Below are 17110 nucleotides of genomic sequence, written 5' to 3'. Positions count from 1 at the left end.
CCAAGCACTCTCAGGTCAGACATAAGACGTACCATTTTAATTTGGCACATTTTTCTTTCCTGGAGTGTAGAGGCTCATATCTTCAAAAATTACGAGGAGCATGGATAATATGAATTGTCAGTCTTTTCCTGGGGGTGGAGTGTAAAACTAGAGGGCATTGATTGAAAGTGAGAGGGGAAAGATTGAGGGCCGGGTATGTGGGATGAATGCCAGAAGTGGTAGAGGTGGTATAATATTTAGAAGACATTTGGACAGGTGCACAGAGAGGAAAGAGTTTGAAGGTCATGTACCAACCACAGGCAAATGGGACTATCTCAGGTAGACAACTTGCCTGGCATGGACAAGTTGGGCTGAATGGGCTCTTCCAATGCTGTGACCAAATCGCCCTCTCAACATTACCCAGTTTTGTTTTCAGCCTCGTCTCTGCTGACTCTTCTTGCCGTCTCCATATTTTCATTGTATATTTCATGCCTCCAGCGAGGAGAGCCATGTTTACTCCTGCTAATTTTGACTTGCTGGTCAACCAAGTGTTTTAATAATATGGGAGAATATTCTGATTTATTTGGGAAAAAAAAAGGCCTTCAGCTTTTTGGAAAAGATTGCAAGACATTATTTTTTTTGGTCATGATTTTGTTCAACACTTCTTTGGGCACTTAGTTCAATGATCGGCACCTTTCCCGTGCCTTCCTCTTCTGCGCAGATGTGCCCTGTTGCCACTGTTCATTGTACAAGACATGCTGGAACTCAAAACACTTCTGTTGAGTAAGTTTTCCTTCCAGGTAATGAAAGCCTCTTCCACAAGGCATCTAAGCTTTGCTCTGCCTGTCACTGCACTGGGTGATGCCTAAATCTGTGTAACGAATGCAAAATTAAGCCCCTCATAAGATTCTCAGATCGCTCTCCAAAACAGATTGACAGGAAAACAAAATAAAAATCCATGCCCTTCAGCGTCATCTTGAAAAGACTCAACTGCTTTCTGTCATGTTAGAATAGACCCAGATTTGGGGGAGAAAAATGGTAATTTTAATTCATGTTTTAAATAATGGAATCATTTCAACAAGTTGACACAGTAAAGCTCTTTTTATATAAGCAAGCAAATTCTTTTATTATAAAACCTCAGATAAACTGGTGCCAAAGAATATGAAGGAAAAACACAATTTTATGTATTTTTTTAAAAAAAGGGGGCAGCCGTTGACCAAAAAGGGAAAACTATTTTGGTTGTGAGTGAAAATTGTACCAAAGGGATTTTGTGTGTGCTTCACCCAAAGAATGAATTCTACTCAGAAGATGCGAGTTGGGCTTGAAAAGGTTCTTTATTAAAATATGATTAAAATTTAAAAAAAAACTGTCTAATTCCCAGCAACTCACATTATGCCTTTGATCATGAACAAACAGATAACCTATGAAACAAAGCTGGTTGCTACTGGCCCAGACCAAGGATTGGGTGTACCTTTATGATTTGGTGCCAGAGTGAATCGTACAAATGTTCCATCATCGCTTCCAGTGCTTGGCTAATATTTTATCTCACTCAGCATCGATTGTGCTCGACTTGCCCATCCATTATACAGGTGCTAACTGCTAAGTATACACTGTTGAACACGTACTGAAATGGGGAAAAAATAGGCAGAAAGGTAAAAGTTTGAAGATTGTAAAGATAACTTCTGATTTATTTTTTTTTCACTTGAAAATGGGACAAACATTTTGGATGAGTGTATGAGTGAAATGGTAGACACAAGCTGAAAAACAGTGTGGCTTAGGAAAGGGCTTGATTTTGTACAGAGAACAGAACAATAAATATTTCACAAAGCCAAGCTGATGTGACCTCTGGTCAACACTTCAACATAAAAAAGGATAAAGTGCATCTGTTTTAAACAGAGCACAACACAAGCAATAATAAATAGTTCAAACTTGTAGTATAAGACCAAATCTCAAGTTACAATAAAAAGCTCTAAATACAGAAATAGAAAAAAAGCTAATAAAATATTTGCCTTGCCATTACAAATAGGTCCAACTCAAGTGGCATTGATTTGCTTTGCATTTTAAGTACAATTCTTAAAAATACAACAGCACCATTAAAGTGTTTGGTCATGATAAAAAAAAAGAAACAAGCTGTGGACTGTATTTGACAGAGGCGGGATGAAACACGAGTTCTTGATCTTTGAATGTTTTACCAGAGCTTTGCTTCTCCTTGATGTCCATACAGGGCAGTTCAAAATGTCGTCAAGCGTGTCGCAAAGACTTGGAAAAATTAGACTGATTTGAGTATTCAACGGTGGCATTCGGAAATGAGGTCTTGCATTCTATTGGAAAAAATAACGTACTATTTACGTTATAATTATCCTTTGTTAAAGTTTGGAGCCCATATACAAGATATATGGGTCTGAATTTGTAATAGTTTCTTTCCCCCCACAATCGTTGGGGTTGCACTAAACCATGGCAATAATTGAAAGTTGTTATATAAGTTGATCTCCTCTTTTACTCTTTTTCCTTTCTTTTCTTTGGGGTAGTTTAGAGGGAGGGGATGGGTGATTATATGGGATAAAATATTGTCTTCTTGTAGTATGACTTATTTTGGTTAATAATAAAATTTGCAACAAATAAAAGCATGTGGCAAAGGGGATGAGTTATGTCACATCATGGTAAAAATGGCTAGTGGCCTGGTCATTAGCCAGTGATGGACAATGTGAGAGAATTAAATGCAACCATGTTAGTGGAGCCATCGACGATGCTCAAGGTGACCTGATATTAAATGGTCATATGGGGAGGGTGGTGGAACAGGGAGGATGGCATCTGTACCATTAAATGAGCCCATAGTTTTTGAACGAGTTTGCTGAAGTGCGGGGAAGCAGGTATTAAAGTTCTCAACAGGAGCTTGTTGTGCGATTACCCTTGCTCCGTCTGGGAGATGTCATCAATCCCAGGTGATGGCACCTGAGACTTTGACAGGTGTTACTTTTGGTGCTGTACATCCTCAGTTTTCCAATGATGAGAAGTGACAACCTGGGTGAATAACGGGGGGGGGGGGGTTCGTCTTTTTAGGTATTCCCATGCCTGATGGTGTGTGCCAACAGGCAGATCCCTTCCAGTCACTGCCGAGATAAACACCTTCTTCACTCTTTGAGAGCTGAAAAGGCATTGCCAACAGCTTTGTAACACAATGTACATTCAGTCCCTAGCCTCCCTTCAGTGGCATATGAATTGAAGCAACTCCATTTCCTATATGGGCAGCAAAATGCCTACTTCCTGGAATCTTTGATGATGTAACAAGCAAGCACTGCTACGTTATAGTGACCAAATAAACCCAGGCTGCGCTGGAAGGGCAAAAGGCATAACTCTATTTGATGCCACTTTCAGTCCTCTCTTTTACAGAAGTGTGCAACATTTAAAGGTCCGTAGATTTTCCCCGTGGGAAGTGTAAAGATGGCACAATGGGACTCTCTAGGTCCAGGTTCTCTCCCACTGGATGTGCTGGGAAAATTCTGGGCCATGGACCAGAAGCCACAAGAGGTTTAGCTCCACACGTGGTCATTCTTGGCCGACAATTATAACGCTGCTGCGGTTTGGCCTATTGTCAAAGCTGGCACTACTATGTCTGCTGCCTAAGCCAGGAGAGGTGCAACTTGTAGAGGGGAGGAGTTGCTAGTCTCTTGGGTTTAGAAGGGCGCTCACCTTCATTCTTACCTCATTGAGGACCTACACTAGTTGAGATCCTGCAGGGAAAACAATGACCGCCTCCTGAACCCTTAGAAATCTGGGGCATGCCGACGCCTCGAGTTAATTAAAAAAAATTAAAGTTGTGTAACCTTCAACAGCTGACTTGATCAACTCCAAGTGACAAGAGTGGCAGAATGTTATCAAATCTGAACAGTGTTTTATTTACAGGCAATGCATTAAAATGGCTAAATAACAAACTTACTAAGAAATGGCCATTGAAAGTCACTTTGTCTATATGCAACTTAGATGAATAAATGCTGATCAATTCATTGGGTAGTGGAGTTGTAATGTTTTTGATCTTCAAATATTACATTTATCTCATGTACCAATTATTTGCTCAGAATGGTTGGTGTCCCTGTTTTTAGTGCAAATTTCAAAGTGTCAAAATACTAATGGTTTCATCCCACCTCTTTGCGGTCATCATAACAAACTTTGAGGAACTGTGGAATGTGAAATTAGGAGTGAATGATCCTGTTAACACAAGAAACCAAATGGCAGCTTAGATCAACATATACTTGTACCTGTCTCAGGGTTTTATACAGCAGCAGATCAAGGAGGCCCGAAACCCAATCCCCATGGAAACGGTGGACTAAACAGTATCATGCGCGCAACATGGATGTGTCAGGGACAAGAAAGGAAAGCACAGAACTACTGAAAGGTAGGTCCACTGTTGAGCAATGCAGTATATATTCACTGCCACTGATGGTCTCTTGCTTGAGTGACATCTAGTGGTTTTTAATACTGCACAAATTAATGAGTTAATCATTGATTGTTTTCTTCAAGAAAGAACTGTCCATATATTTTACAAAACAAAGGCAGAAATGCATCCAACTTGAGGAAAGCTAATCCCTGCGAACATACACCTGCCCAGCATGTGCACAATATCGACTCATCCACTGCTTCCCATTGCCACATACTGAATGATCTTTAAAGCAGCGCGAGATACATGTTGGGTCTTCATTCAGTGGAATTTACATTGATCTAACTGTGACCACAACGGATCAAAACAGAGTCTGTGCGAACAGGGAGAGTGAAGGCAGCAAATCACAAGGAAAAGAAACTCAAAACAGACTGGCAAACCTGTAAACCATGCATATCCAACAGGGTGGAAAAGCTGGGTAATGCTGGGTAAGGGGGGATGGGGGGACGGGACTGTACAACTGAAAATCAAATTATCAGTGACCAGCAATGCATTTCCTAATTCCTTTTTGTAATTTTTTTTAAACAAAAGGTCGTTACACGACCTTTTTTTTTTCTCCTGTACAATAAGATTTCAGAACATACAAATTATTTTTGCACTATTTTTATCCTGCCAAAATTAAAAAAATATATTATGGCAGCCTGTGTGTTTTTTTCTTCTAATCCACTACCAAAAGAAAAGGTACGCTTCTTTTTGTTGTACCTTTAAAAGGACAAGCAAACAGTTAAAAAATACAAGCTCCTGTATAAATACAGCAAGTGCCTACACTATTATGAACCAATACCAAGTAACCATTCCAGAGAAACAGAGGGAAAAAGTACAGGTCAGGAATGTGATTTAAGCAAAGCAATTACATGAATATGCACTTTTCTACTAATTGTTTTTTTTTTGCCTACATATGGTAGCAGTAATCGTTCTTCCCAATACAAGTTCTATACAATTTTTGAAAAAGATAAAACACTCAAGGCAAAAAAGTCTACTAAAACTGATAGTCAATTAGACTTTACAATTACAGTGACAAGAACAATTAATTTTAGACCCACAAATTTACTGCAACAATTTCCATTTTTCAAAAAAAAAATTTTTTTTTTGTTTTTTTTTCTCTCCATTTTGTAAAATGCCCAGGCATTCTCCATTATTACAAATACTGGTACACTTTTACAGTGATCAAGAAACTGTAATATATATATTAAACCCCGTCACCAGTTGAACCAGAGAACCAATATACACATGGCCATAATGGCACTCATGTATTTACTAAGCAAACTTCAGAAAAAAAAACCTCTTGATCATTCAACAAACACACACGCACACACACACAATATTTTTTTGTTTTTTTTCCACTCTTGTAGATATTCAATACTGTAAACTTATTCGAGACTGAGTGCACTAAATTCTGTTCAGAACCAAAAAAAAAAATAAGGAGTAGCCATTGTTCCTGATGAGTAACTGTCTTTATGTTCTTGTTGGGATTCTGGAGGCATCTTTTAGTTTACTATTGAGCCTTGCTACAGTGGGGTTCCCACAGTTTAAGCAGCGTCCTGCAGTGTCAATTGATGAGCATAGATCGACAGACCAGTTTCCGAAGTTGATTAGCTGGGTGGGATGGGGATGGGTGGGTTAACTGGGGGAAAGGGATGCTGTCACATCTTCACCAACTTGTAGCGCCTGGCGTGGAAGGTCCGCTGATTGTTTTTTTTTGTTTGTCTATAAATTCTGGATTGTTGGTGCATGTAGAACTCTAGAATCTAATGACGTACATCTTTCTCTTTGTTGTGTGATTTTTTTTCCTCTCTTCTTCAAATCAGTACTTTTTTTTAAACTTCACAAAAAGTGGTTTTGCATTTGTCTCAGAGAACTCATTAGGAAGATCAAATATTCAAGGCACTCATGTCAAATTGGATGGCAGTATAAAAACTGTCAACTGACAACTTTTTTTTAAATATAGTGCCAGCATTGTGAATGCTACGCTAAGCAACACTGACACTTTAATCTCAGTTGTTCCCTAATGTATATCATAACCCTTTTTGGACCATAGATTTCCCATAGTTTTTCTTGTTCAGAAGTCGCAGTTTCTATAATTAAAAAAACAAATATGTTAAGGTGCGGGTTCAAAAAAAGGAAATATCTCAGGTACAAATTTAGCTCTTTAAAACACAATGGCCACAGACCATCCATTCCTGTTGGCAAAATATCTGCGCATTTCTGCACTAATGCATATCGCGTGCAATCAGGCACAGATGTTTTGGTAGGCATTGGCAATAATGCACTTTTGACTTTTGCTTGGCTTATGTTCGCTGTGTATTTTACTCACTAATTAGTAACACAAACTAAAAGACCGTTATTGCTTAGGTTAAGTTTCTGGTCGGTATCACTGGGCACTCGATAGTAAATTGCCTCTCTCCTCTGTCTGCTCCTTTTCTTTCTTGAATCGTCATCAACTCGATTCGATTTAGCCAGGGGTGTCATTGACGAAAATCAACAACGGCAGTTCCAGACTCCAGTGGCTAGTAAGTTCAGTGCTACAATTCGAACCCAGTTAAGCGATTTTTTTTTAAAAACCACTAGTTTAAGTGCTACGATTTTTAGGATTGTGATCCGCCGTGGTCCTCCTTTCTTCTTTAAAACAGAAACAACTTAAAAGGAAAAATTTGTGCAAATCCAATCTTCCCCCTCCCAGCCTGCCCCGCCCCAACTCCCGAAACGAGAAAAGAAATGAAAGGAATCCAACAAACGCGGCTTCTATGCAAGAAATTACTGTGTTAACTCTCCAATTCAAGATAAAGCAGCGGCCCCGGAGATGGGTTAATTTTACATAACTGCACCTCGAAATGCAAGTAATCTCAGGTTTTCATTTTTTTTTTCTTTTTTTTAAAAAAAAAGAGGGTAAAAATCAAAAGGGATACCCTAAAAAATAAAAAAAAAATTTCAAACAACAAAAATAAAAGCAAAAAAGTACCTGCACATGATGCTTGAAAAAAATATTTAAAAAAAAACAATAAATACAGAAATTATTGCACAGTAGAAAAGGCTCAACATTATTTTACTGCCTCTACATCACCCTCAGGTTTGATTGCGCTTCCCAGACACAAATTATACCTTGAAAATTAAGTGCCACGGGAGGCACTCTGGGCTGACTTTCTCAGCTGGCATTTAATTAAGCTTTACAATTGAATTTTTTTTTGTGTGTGTTTTTTTTTTGTTTTAAAACAAGTCTCTTTTTACTTCAAGGAGCTTTAGCTTCTTTCTGCTTGTTCGATTTTAACGTCGCTCGTCAGCAAGTGTTCTCCATGCCATTTTTTCATGTGTTTCTCAAGGGTGCTGTAAACGCTGAAGGGCATTTGACAAATGTCGCACCTGTAAACCTCCTTGCCAATCTGGCCGTGCGTTTTCATGTGACGTGTCAGCTTGCTGCTCTGGGCGCATGCATAGTTGCAGAGCTCGCATTTGTAAGGCCGCTCGCCCGTGTGGCTCCTGCGGTGCACTGTCAAGTTGCTGCAGTTTTTGAACACCTTGCCGCAGTACTCGCAGGTGTCGCTGCGGCGTCCTTCCTTGGAGCTCGGTCTGCCGGGGCCCGGGCCGCCCATGTGGGGAGTGCTGCCGCTGCTGGCGGTTCCGCTGCGGCCGGAGAGACCTCCATCCAGCATGTCGCCGGGAGGGGTGGAGAACCTCAAGCTGTCGTTCTCCGAGGAGTGCTCCGAAGACGTGGCGAAGGGCGACTGCCTGGAGTCGCCGAACCCCAGGAAGGGGTCTTTCATGAAGTGGCGGGACGCCGCGTAGCCCACCAGCCACTGGGAGTAAACGTTCTCGGAGGGGATGAGCGGCGCCGAGGACAGGTCCAGGTCTTTCTCCATCTTGATTCTCTTCGCGGAGGCGATTGATGGAGAGGGACTGGCGATCAGCGGGGGCTTTCGAGGCAACATAATGGGGAAGGGCTCACCAGGGCCAAAGCCTCGCCCGTTCACTGCTCCGTCTTCGGGCCGGTCCAGCTCCCCTGCCACAGAGTCTTCGTCCCCAGTGTCTCTCTGACCGTCAGATGGCCGCTTGGAGAAGATGCTGCGCTTCTGCTTGTCGGCGAGCACATCGCTGTAATGCTGGATGGCACGCAGGCCCACGTTCTCCATCACCTTGCCCAGGACGCAGTGCTTCTCGATGGCGGGCAGCTTGAAGCCATTCTCCCTGTTGCGGCTCAGCTCGGAGTCCATACTGAAGCTGGACTCGGGTCTGCTCTCGTTCTCCAGCTCCTCCTCCTCTTCCTCCTCCTCCTCCTCCTCCTCCTCCTCATTCTCGTTCAGGAGGCCGGGGTTGAAGCCGGCAGTGCCGCCCTTCAGTCCGCAGCCCTCGCCGCCGGCGTGCTCGCTGGTGCCAGGCTCGGGGGAGCTGGTGGCAGAGAGTCCGTCGTCCGATCTGCCCGCCACCGAGGCGCTCTTGTGTATGTGAGTCTTCATGTGGCGCTTGAGCTTGCTGGCCTGGGAGCAGGCGTGGTCACACAGCTGACACTTGTATGGCTTCTCGCCCGTGTGGCTGCGCCGGTGGACAATCAGGTTACTCTGAAACTTGAAGGTCTTGCCGCAGAACTCACAGGACTTGGTCTTGGCCTGCGACTGCGGCGGGGTCGTGCTGCTTGGCGGCATGGGGGGCAGCGGCGGCGTGCTCAGGAACGGCGACTTGGGGCTGGGCTGGAAGGGCTGCAGCAGGCGGTGCATAGGATTGTGCCGGCTGGGCGACAAGGGCGGGGTGGAACTGTTATTCCCCGCCAGTTCCCGGAGCCTCCTGGAAAAGTCCATGGTCTGCGATTCCAGGCCCAGAGGGTGGTTTAAGCGCATTACTCTGTCGAAGGCACTGTGATGCTGAGAGACCAAGCTCATTTCGTCGGCACTAAGGCGGTCCAGGCGGTGGGGGTCGAGGTGGTGCCGGGGGGGCGGGCTGAAGATGGGGGGAGTGTTGGGGAGGCGCCCGTCGCCAAAGCCCGGGTGCTCCTGGAGGATAGGCCCCGTCATCCGCAGCAGGTTGAAAGGGTTGCTCTCGCCCAGGAAGTTGGTGAGGGGTGACTGCGAGATGGGGTCCGGGCCCAGCGAGGGCGGGAGGCCAATCCGGGGAGTGAGGGGGCTGTTGGACGGGTGTGTCTCCAGGTAAATGCGGAATCCATGTGTGTTCTGCGCATGCTGGAGGAGGAACCAGGCGCTTGAGAAAGGCTGCTTGCATGTTGTGCAAATGTAGCTTGAAGGCTCGTCTTTACCTGCACAAAAACAGAAGAGCCTCTGGTTATCTCGATTGCACCTTCAACCCAGCGAATAATCCCAAATGTTTAGATATTTTTATTACAAATAATATCACACTATAATATCGAATGAATGTGATTCCTTGTAGTAACTGATTACACTACCTTGGTTGAAGGCAGAAAAAATGGAGCACGCACATTTCCCTGCCGACCATGGTCTCATGCCCTTCCAACTGATTAACCTCGACTTCTCCGGATTCTGTCAGTACCCCCGCCCCCCAATCCTATGCCTCCATTTCTTCTAGCTCTGCCCCTCTCTCTTTTTTCCCTTTCCCTCTGTCTCCTTTCCTTCTTTGCTGCTGCCCTCCTATCTACATCTTGGTTGCTTGCCTGTGCTTTTCCCACCTTTACGGTCGGGCACCTGCCTGCTTCCTGCTCTTACCTCAACGAAGGGCTCAGGCCCGAAACGCTGCTTATGTATTGTTGACTCTTATGGACGCTGCTGGACCAGCTGAGTATCTCCAGAAATTTAGTGTATTTACTACAGTCACCCCACGGTGCACACACACACACACACACAATAATAGTCTCAGATATACATGCTGTACATTGTGGGTGTGTACCTGTGTGCACATTTTGTTCCTTCAACAAAGGCGCTTTATTCAGCGATTACAAGAAATCACGTTTCTGCAATATTACAGTACATCGGTTACAAACTAATTTGCACATTCAAATTATAACATGGTCATCACTGTGCAGATCACAGTCAATTCCGTGTTGCCTACGCATCCTTGAAACCACCCCCCCCCCCCCCCATCGTACCAGAGGATACCACATGCTCCTTTTCTAGAGATACAGGTGCGCCTGGAAGATGGGCACTGTGGTCCGGAGAAAAGCCATTTCACCTGGTTGTATATGTACAATGAACTTGATCTTCCTTTTATATGGCTGCAGAAAAGCTCCTCACAGAACAGTTGTCAAGAGAGTTGGGCTCCGAGAGCTGTCGTAAAGGGGAGGGGAGAGAAAGAGCAACAGGGAGGGCATTACAAGTACAGACAGAGTGGTCCATTCTGTGCCAGTGGGCAAAAATTGAGGGGTTCACGGATCTCACAGGGTTGCTGTGTGAAAGAGCTTTCAAGAATGGCGAGGGGTGGGGGGTGGTGGACAAGGTCTCGGAGAGTTCCTGAGTGATGGGATGAGGCTTTGAAGTGTGAGGTGTCCCCCCGGCTGGTATGTAGCATGGGCCGGTGGGAGATGGACCAAGTGGAGCGGGAGCACTGAACCAGAAGCGAGTATCACCTCCTTTGGCGAACCCCCAAGGCTGACGCCACCAGCTGCTGATGGACAAGCCTGGACCTAGAGTCAGATAGGAAGCAGCTCTAGAGTCAGGGTGATTGGGAGCCCACCTCACCTTTCTTGAGTGGTTCACAGTGTCCTCACTGCTGCTGGGTAACTGGTCTGCAGGGGGTGCAGTGGGTCGAGAACGAGAGGACACGGGTTAAGAGTGGAACTGGTCCGGGTGCAGGTCAATGATATTATGCAGATTAACCGTTTGGCATGGACTAGATGAATCAAATGGCCTGTTTCTGGGCTCCAGTGTTCTATGGGCGGGTGACGAGGGGGCCAGGCAGTGCGTTGACACGGCTAGTGGACCACTTTCACATTTATAAATAGTTTGGGCAGATTAAGTGGGATGAGGAGGGGGGAGTAACATGCCTAGGCTCAGCTTGTGGAGTGAGTTCTTCACCACCAAGGCTGCCTAGATTGGAATTCGGTAGGTGCTTCTGAAAGGGCGCACGGGGTTGGGGAAAAGAGGGAGCGAGACGATTTGGAAAGGTGCGACAAAGCTGACAGAGGCGAGACAGGCTGAAGGATCTCCGTCTCGGAGTGAAGGATATCTGACACAGGGGAAGGATGAAACGTAAAGGTTCCATTATTGTCACGTCATACTACATTTAGAATGTGAAATACTTTAACTTTGTCTTCTGTAGTTCAGGGGATGGGGTGTGGGGGGTGGAGAGGGAGAGAGGGAGAGAGAAAGAGAGAGAGAGAGAGAGAGAGAGAGAGAGATTGTGTGTAGTTGGTCTTGTCACTTCTACATTTCAGTGAAAGTCAATTTTCTATTAGTTGAACCCTAATGCTGTGACAGAATCAATTATAATACACAGAATCCAAAAGCTATTTTCAATAATTAGCAAACAAAGCAGGGGCTGAGTAAGCCAGCATTATCTTCCTCAGTGACTGAATATAAACCAGAGCCCTCCAACACTTACAGAGGTTAACGGTTAAGACCAGTTAGTCCTCATCAGATGCATTCTCATCAGCTCCATTCGTGGAAGGCGTACATTCTAGTACTGAGAAGGACAGTGATAGGAAGGTATCCTAATGGAATAGATCTTTGCGCTTCTAAAATAAATGACATTCGTACCAATATATTCATGACATACACAAATGTAAGGCTTTCTTTATGTTCATCATGGGTGCAGTGTTATCGGTTCTGCAGAGTCAACATATTCTGTGCACAGAGCACCCACGTGGCTTCCTGGGACGACGCTGCTCAGTGTTTTAAGGGCTTCTTCATCAGACTTGATTATTCAATGGCCCAGTGGCAGTAGAATCTTATACTGCTGTCCCTCCCCACAAGGGCTCTGAGTTGCCTGCATCAAGCTCCAGTGGATCCCTAAGTACGTACTTCCACAGCTGGGAGGTGCCAGGTGACAGCGTTCCCTCAAAGGCAGCTTGGCCATTAACAGCTCCCCTCGTTGACACTCTCTTCTCTCACTGTTTCCCCTCCTTGGCTAACACAGTTTTGGGTCACTCCACTTTTGAACTGAACTGAATTGTCATCATTGAAGTGAAAAAGCTTTGTTTTGTGTCCCATCCAGGCAAGTCATCTCATTCTTAAGTATAGCACATGGTGCAGTAACAAAACCAGTGCTTTAGTTGCATGTGATAAGTCCAGGTGTCAATTTCTATTGTCCTCTTAACAACTTTCCCAAAAGTAAGTAACAGAAATCCAAAATGGGATGGGAGATTCTCACTTAAAATCTTAATCTTCTGGCTGATTCAGATTCAGAACAAATTCTGTTTCCTTTTTTAATTTTGCTCAAGGGCCAGGTAAAGATGTTTGAATTTATATTGCTCTTTTCATGACTTCAGTAGATGTTACAGCCCATGACTGATTCCTTGCAACATCTTAATACTGATTTTTCTCAATTAACAAACATTTGCCACAGCACTCTTGATTCTTTCGGGGATCGTCCTCCCAGGGTTTTGGGAAGGACTGTCCGTTACCTCCACAGCAGGTTGTCAGAGAAAACTATAAAAGCAGGCAATGTTTTGTTGTTCAAAGGACCTATGGACAGAAAAATGGATTGGAATGAATTGAAAGGACGTGTGCTAAATGCATGTAAATTGGGACAAGCCCAGATGTCCAATTGGGCTGGCATGGATGAGTAGGGCTGAAGGGCCTGTTCTGGGCTATGGCTCCCTGAGATTGATAGGAGCTAGGGTCACATGAGGAACGGTGTACTGCTTCCACTGCCTTGGCCAGATCTCTAGGGGCAATGATCCACTCTTCTTCAAAAGAGCTTCACTACATTTTTTTTTGCCTTGATAGAAGAGCAATATAGAGAACCATAGATGACTACAGCACTGAAACAGACCCTTCGGCCCATCTATTATGTGCTGGACTGTTATTCTGCTTATCTCATTGATCTCCATACCCCCTCCCATCCAATTTTTTTCTTAAATGTCGAAATTGAGATCGCATTCAACACTTCGGCTTGTTTCACACTCCCACCACTCTCTGCGTGAAGAGATTCCCCCTTACTATTCCCTTTAAATCTTTCACCTTTCAACCCCAACCCAAGTTCTCTCGTTCTTGTCTCACCTAACTGCAATGCGAAAAGCCTGCTTGTATTCATGAATGCCCCTCATAATCTTCCAGACAATTCTGCCTACTTCTGCTGGAGTCCCTTTCCCTGGGTGCAGTCATGGGTTTCCAGCCTTAAGGTTCCCTGTGGCCGAGGGACTGGAACCCACGAATCAGCAGTAAGGGGGCTGTCAGACCCAGGCACGGCTCACGTCACCCTGAGCGAGGATTTCCCAAAGGGGAGGGAGGGCAGATCTTATTCAGGGAGGATGCGGCCTGACTCGGAGCACAGCTTGCAGGCACAGCCCAGCGACAGCAACTGTGCCCGGCTCCTGAATCATAGCACGTTATGCGCGCAAGCCCCTGATCTCCGGAGCTGCTGCTCAATATTAGCCCTGTCCACCCTGCCCATTCACAACACACGGGACCTGTAAGGAGGTCCCAGGGGTGGTATTCTATCCATTTAATAACCAGCGCATCCTTCACCTTGGATTTTACCTACTCTTCCTGGCTTTAAATTAATCAATTAATCAGAGACAGCTGTTCAATTAGACTTCTAAAAATTTACAGGAGATCTCTACAGCCATTTCCATATGGTGCCTGATGAGGGGAACTTTAATGACCTGCTCACTGCTGCTCGACTCAATGAAGAGTGCCATTAATGTTTTTTCATTAAGGCTGTCCCAGTACATTGTGTTAATATGATAGCCTAATTCTTTATCTTTTACTGACAGGAGTTAACCCTTGCCACCCCTAATGACAGTCAAGACAGCAAAAATGTCTGCTCCAACAAAGTGACTTTCTCCTCCGCCTCTCCCCCCCGCCCCCCCCCCTTCCCCTCCCCTCTCCCCAGTCCCCCAACTCTGCAAAAATGGCTTATATACTTTTTAAGTGTCAAAATGCAGCACCGGGAATATTTTGCTGGCCTGGTAATTTCTCGCTGGCCAAAAGAAAGAAGTTAAAAAAAAAACCATTGTGAGGCAATGGGGTGATCTGCCGAACACACCATCTAATGTTTAATCCAACTGCAGCCAAAAGAATGAATGGTCAGCTACTGGGGGCAATGTGACTGGTTAAAAAAAAGTCCCCCCCCCCACCCCACTCACATACCACCTTATGTAATCCCACACTAGCCGCAGAGTACCAAAAGGTGGTAATCTGGGGTTAGTAGAGGATTACTTAAGGTGGTATGTGAGTGAGGGAAAAAAAAGGTCCTAAGGTGACGCTGCTATTTGACCGACACAATGCCAAAGATTGCTCACCACTCCTGACGTCGATACACGTCCAACTAACACAGGGTAATGTCTGACCTGCTGCAGGACCCAAGCAGGTCAAACTGACTCTGGGTCTCCAGCAGAGTGCATTCTGCTGCAGATTCCAGCATCTGCAGTCACTTGGGTGTCTCCAAATCACACGCAGTCTTTGCATGACAAGTGTTCAAGGGGTAAGCCTACAATGTAAACTGAAATCCCAAAACGAACAAAGTTTTGATATCCTCTCACTGACCCCTAGTACGCACTCTCGTGGCCTCCAGCCAGCATTTCCACAAAGATGCCTTTGTACATTTCCAACCAAGTTCATTCACATGCCTTCAGCGCAATGTCCACGGCACATTCGGTACAGTTCAGCTACCCCTATGGAGAAGAACAATGCCTTGCATTGTGAACCTCTTGTCACTTAAGAAGCATTCCCTTGGCATGAAGCCAAGGGAACTGGACAAGACCATTCAGGCAATCAATCTCTCAGTGATTTTCACTGAATTTGACACTTTCACCTCCCCTCCCCATTTTCCATCATGCCCCTTCTCTCTTCTTTACAAGAAAGACATCTTGCTTGCTTCTTAACTAATAATTTGTTTAAATTCTCCCCCCCCCCCCCCCCCACCGCCCCATGAAACTCATATCCTTTGTCCATTGTTCTCTTGACAATCTCCTTGCAATTACTCCTCATTTTTACATTTTGGACTTCCTGTTTTTAACTGAGATGAAATTAAAGATTGAGTTACCAGAGAGAAGGAGAGGGAAGGTGAGAGGGAGAGGGAGAAGAAGCGGAGAGCGAGAGAAAGAGGTGGTGGATAGGAAGGCCAAGCTAATCTGGATGTTCAAGAAGATTCATTTGAAAAGCAGAAAATTTAATATTACACAGACAAAGATTTGCTATCAGCAGAATTTGCCTGGCGCCTCATGCAATCAGAGACAGAGAACCAAAAGAGAATCGCTTCAGAATCATTGAGTGTCCGTGGATCCATCTCCAGCGCCCCCTACAGCCTCCGCAGTTGCACAGACTTCAATCCAAGTCATTACCACCCTAAACTCCAGATCCAAACGTCGATACTAGATATTGCTTCAGCCGGTTTTGAGCCAGTTTCCAGCAGCCCACAGCCTGCGTGTATTCCTCTCCTGGGGTCAAAAAACAGCCCATCGCCTGGTATCTTATTATCACCTTTTCAAATGTGGCTTTTCAATCCAATGTTGCCCACGTGAGGAAGGTACAGTCGGGTTCCAAGACAAGACAAAGCAGTCATCATGTCCGAAACTCCTGAAGGCCAAGTGAAACCAGGAGAACCTTTCAAGGCTGGAGAGAACAAGCAATCTCATTCGCTCACCTTGATACACCACATGGGCCAATGCACAATGACTTGTCGACAACCCTGATACAACTTGCTTAATAGAGTGACATTTGGCTCAGTAGAGTGACATTTCATGGTGTTATCACAGTTGAGGCCCAATGCAGAGTATCAAGTGTGGAAGGCAACTGTGCAAGAGGATCAGGGTTCCCAACCTGGTGAACATGTACCCCCAGTGGTACATTTGCACTTTTCAGGGGGCACATTGGGTCTGAGAAAATAACCACTACTGTTCAATACATGGTGTAATCTGCAGTCAGATTCCACAATGTTGTGTTTTTTTTAATCCTTAATTTTTAGGGGTACACGGGAATCTATAAAAATGCCCAAGGGGTACAGAAGAACAAAAAGGTTGGGAACGCTTGATTTAAACCATCAGAACAGTGGTGTTAATTCAGCCAACCCAACCACTGGACTCCACTCTTCTTGAAAACCAGCTCCCCTTATGATGCTGTGATAAAAAGAGAACAACTGGGTATGGCTTTGAAGTGGAACCTTTTCTTAATGTATCTGTCAATAGTAAATGCATCACCCTTTGAAGCTGTTACCTTGTAGAGTAATCTCTTTTACTCATGAATGAGTATGAGTGCAAGAACTTTATGTTTTGCATTAATTCAAATGGAGTGGGAGAAAAGCAGTACAAAATTAAAAATGAGTTTAATGGCTGACAGGTTTTGAATTTTAGCCCTCTGAGAACTTCTAATCAAAACAGCTGCGCAGTGAATCCACAGGAAACTGCAAAGTATTTCGATTGGGTGTGACTTTGAAGAGAACTTCAGCTGGTGTTGTTCCAAGAGTCTTGCTCCAAGAGTCTCTTTTTCCAGAAGTGGGAGAGTCCAGGACCTGAGGGCACTGCCTCGGAATAAAAGGGCCATCCCTTTAGAACAGAGATTTCTTCAGCCGAGGGTGGTGAACTTGTGGAATTCATTGCCGCAGACGGCTGTGATGGCCAAGTCACTGGATGAATTTAAAGCA

General features: G+C 44.8%; 1 protein-coding gene across 1 annotated transcript in view; it reads right to left on the bottom strand.

The window, feature by feature from the left end:
* Window positions 1-1120: 1120 nt before the first annotated feature.
* Window positions 1121-17110, bottom strand: part of bcl11ba (BCL11 transcription factor B a) — a 220383-nt gene continuing 204393 nt past the window's right edge. Inside the window, 1 exon segment of the mRNA XM_069916156.1 lies at window positions 1121-9653. Coding sequence (XP_069772257.1) covers window positions 7651-9653 — 2003 coding nt within the window. The 3' untranslated portion in view covers window positions 1121-7650.

Source organism: Narcine bancroftii, chromosome 2 (assembly GCF_036971445.1).
Source record: "Narcine bancroftii isolate sNarBan1 chromosome 2, sNarBan1.hap1, whole genome shotgun sequence".
Classification (NCBI taxonomy): domain Eukaryota; kingdom Metazoa; phylum Chordata; class Chondrichthyes; order Torpediniformes; family Narcinidae; genus Narcine; species Narcine bancroftii.
Note: the sequence above shows the minus strand (reverse complement) of the source record. Positions and strands in the feature narration are given on the sequence as shown.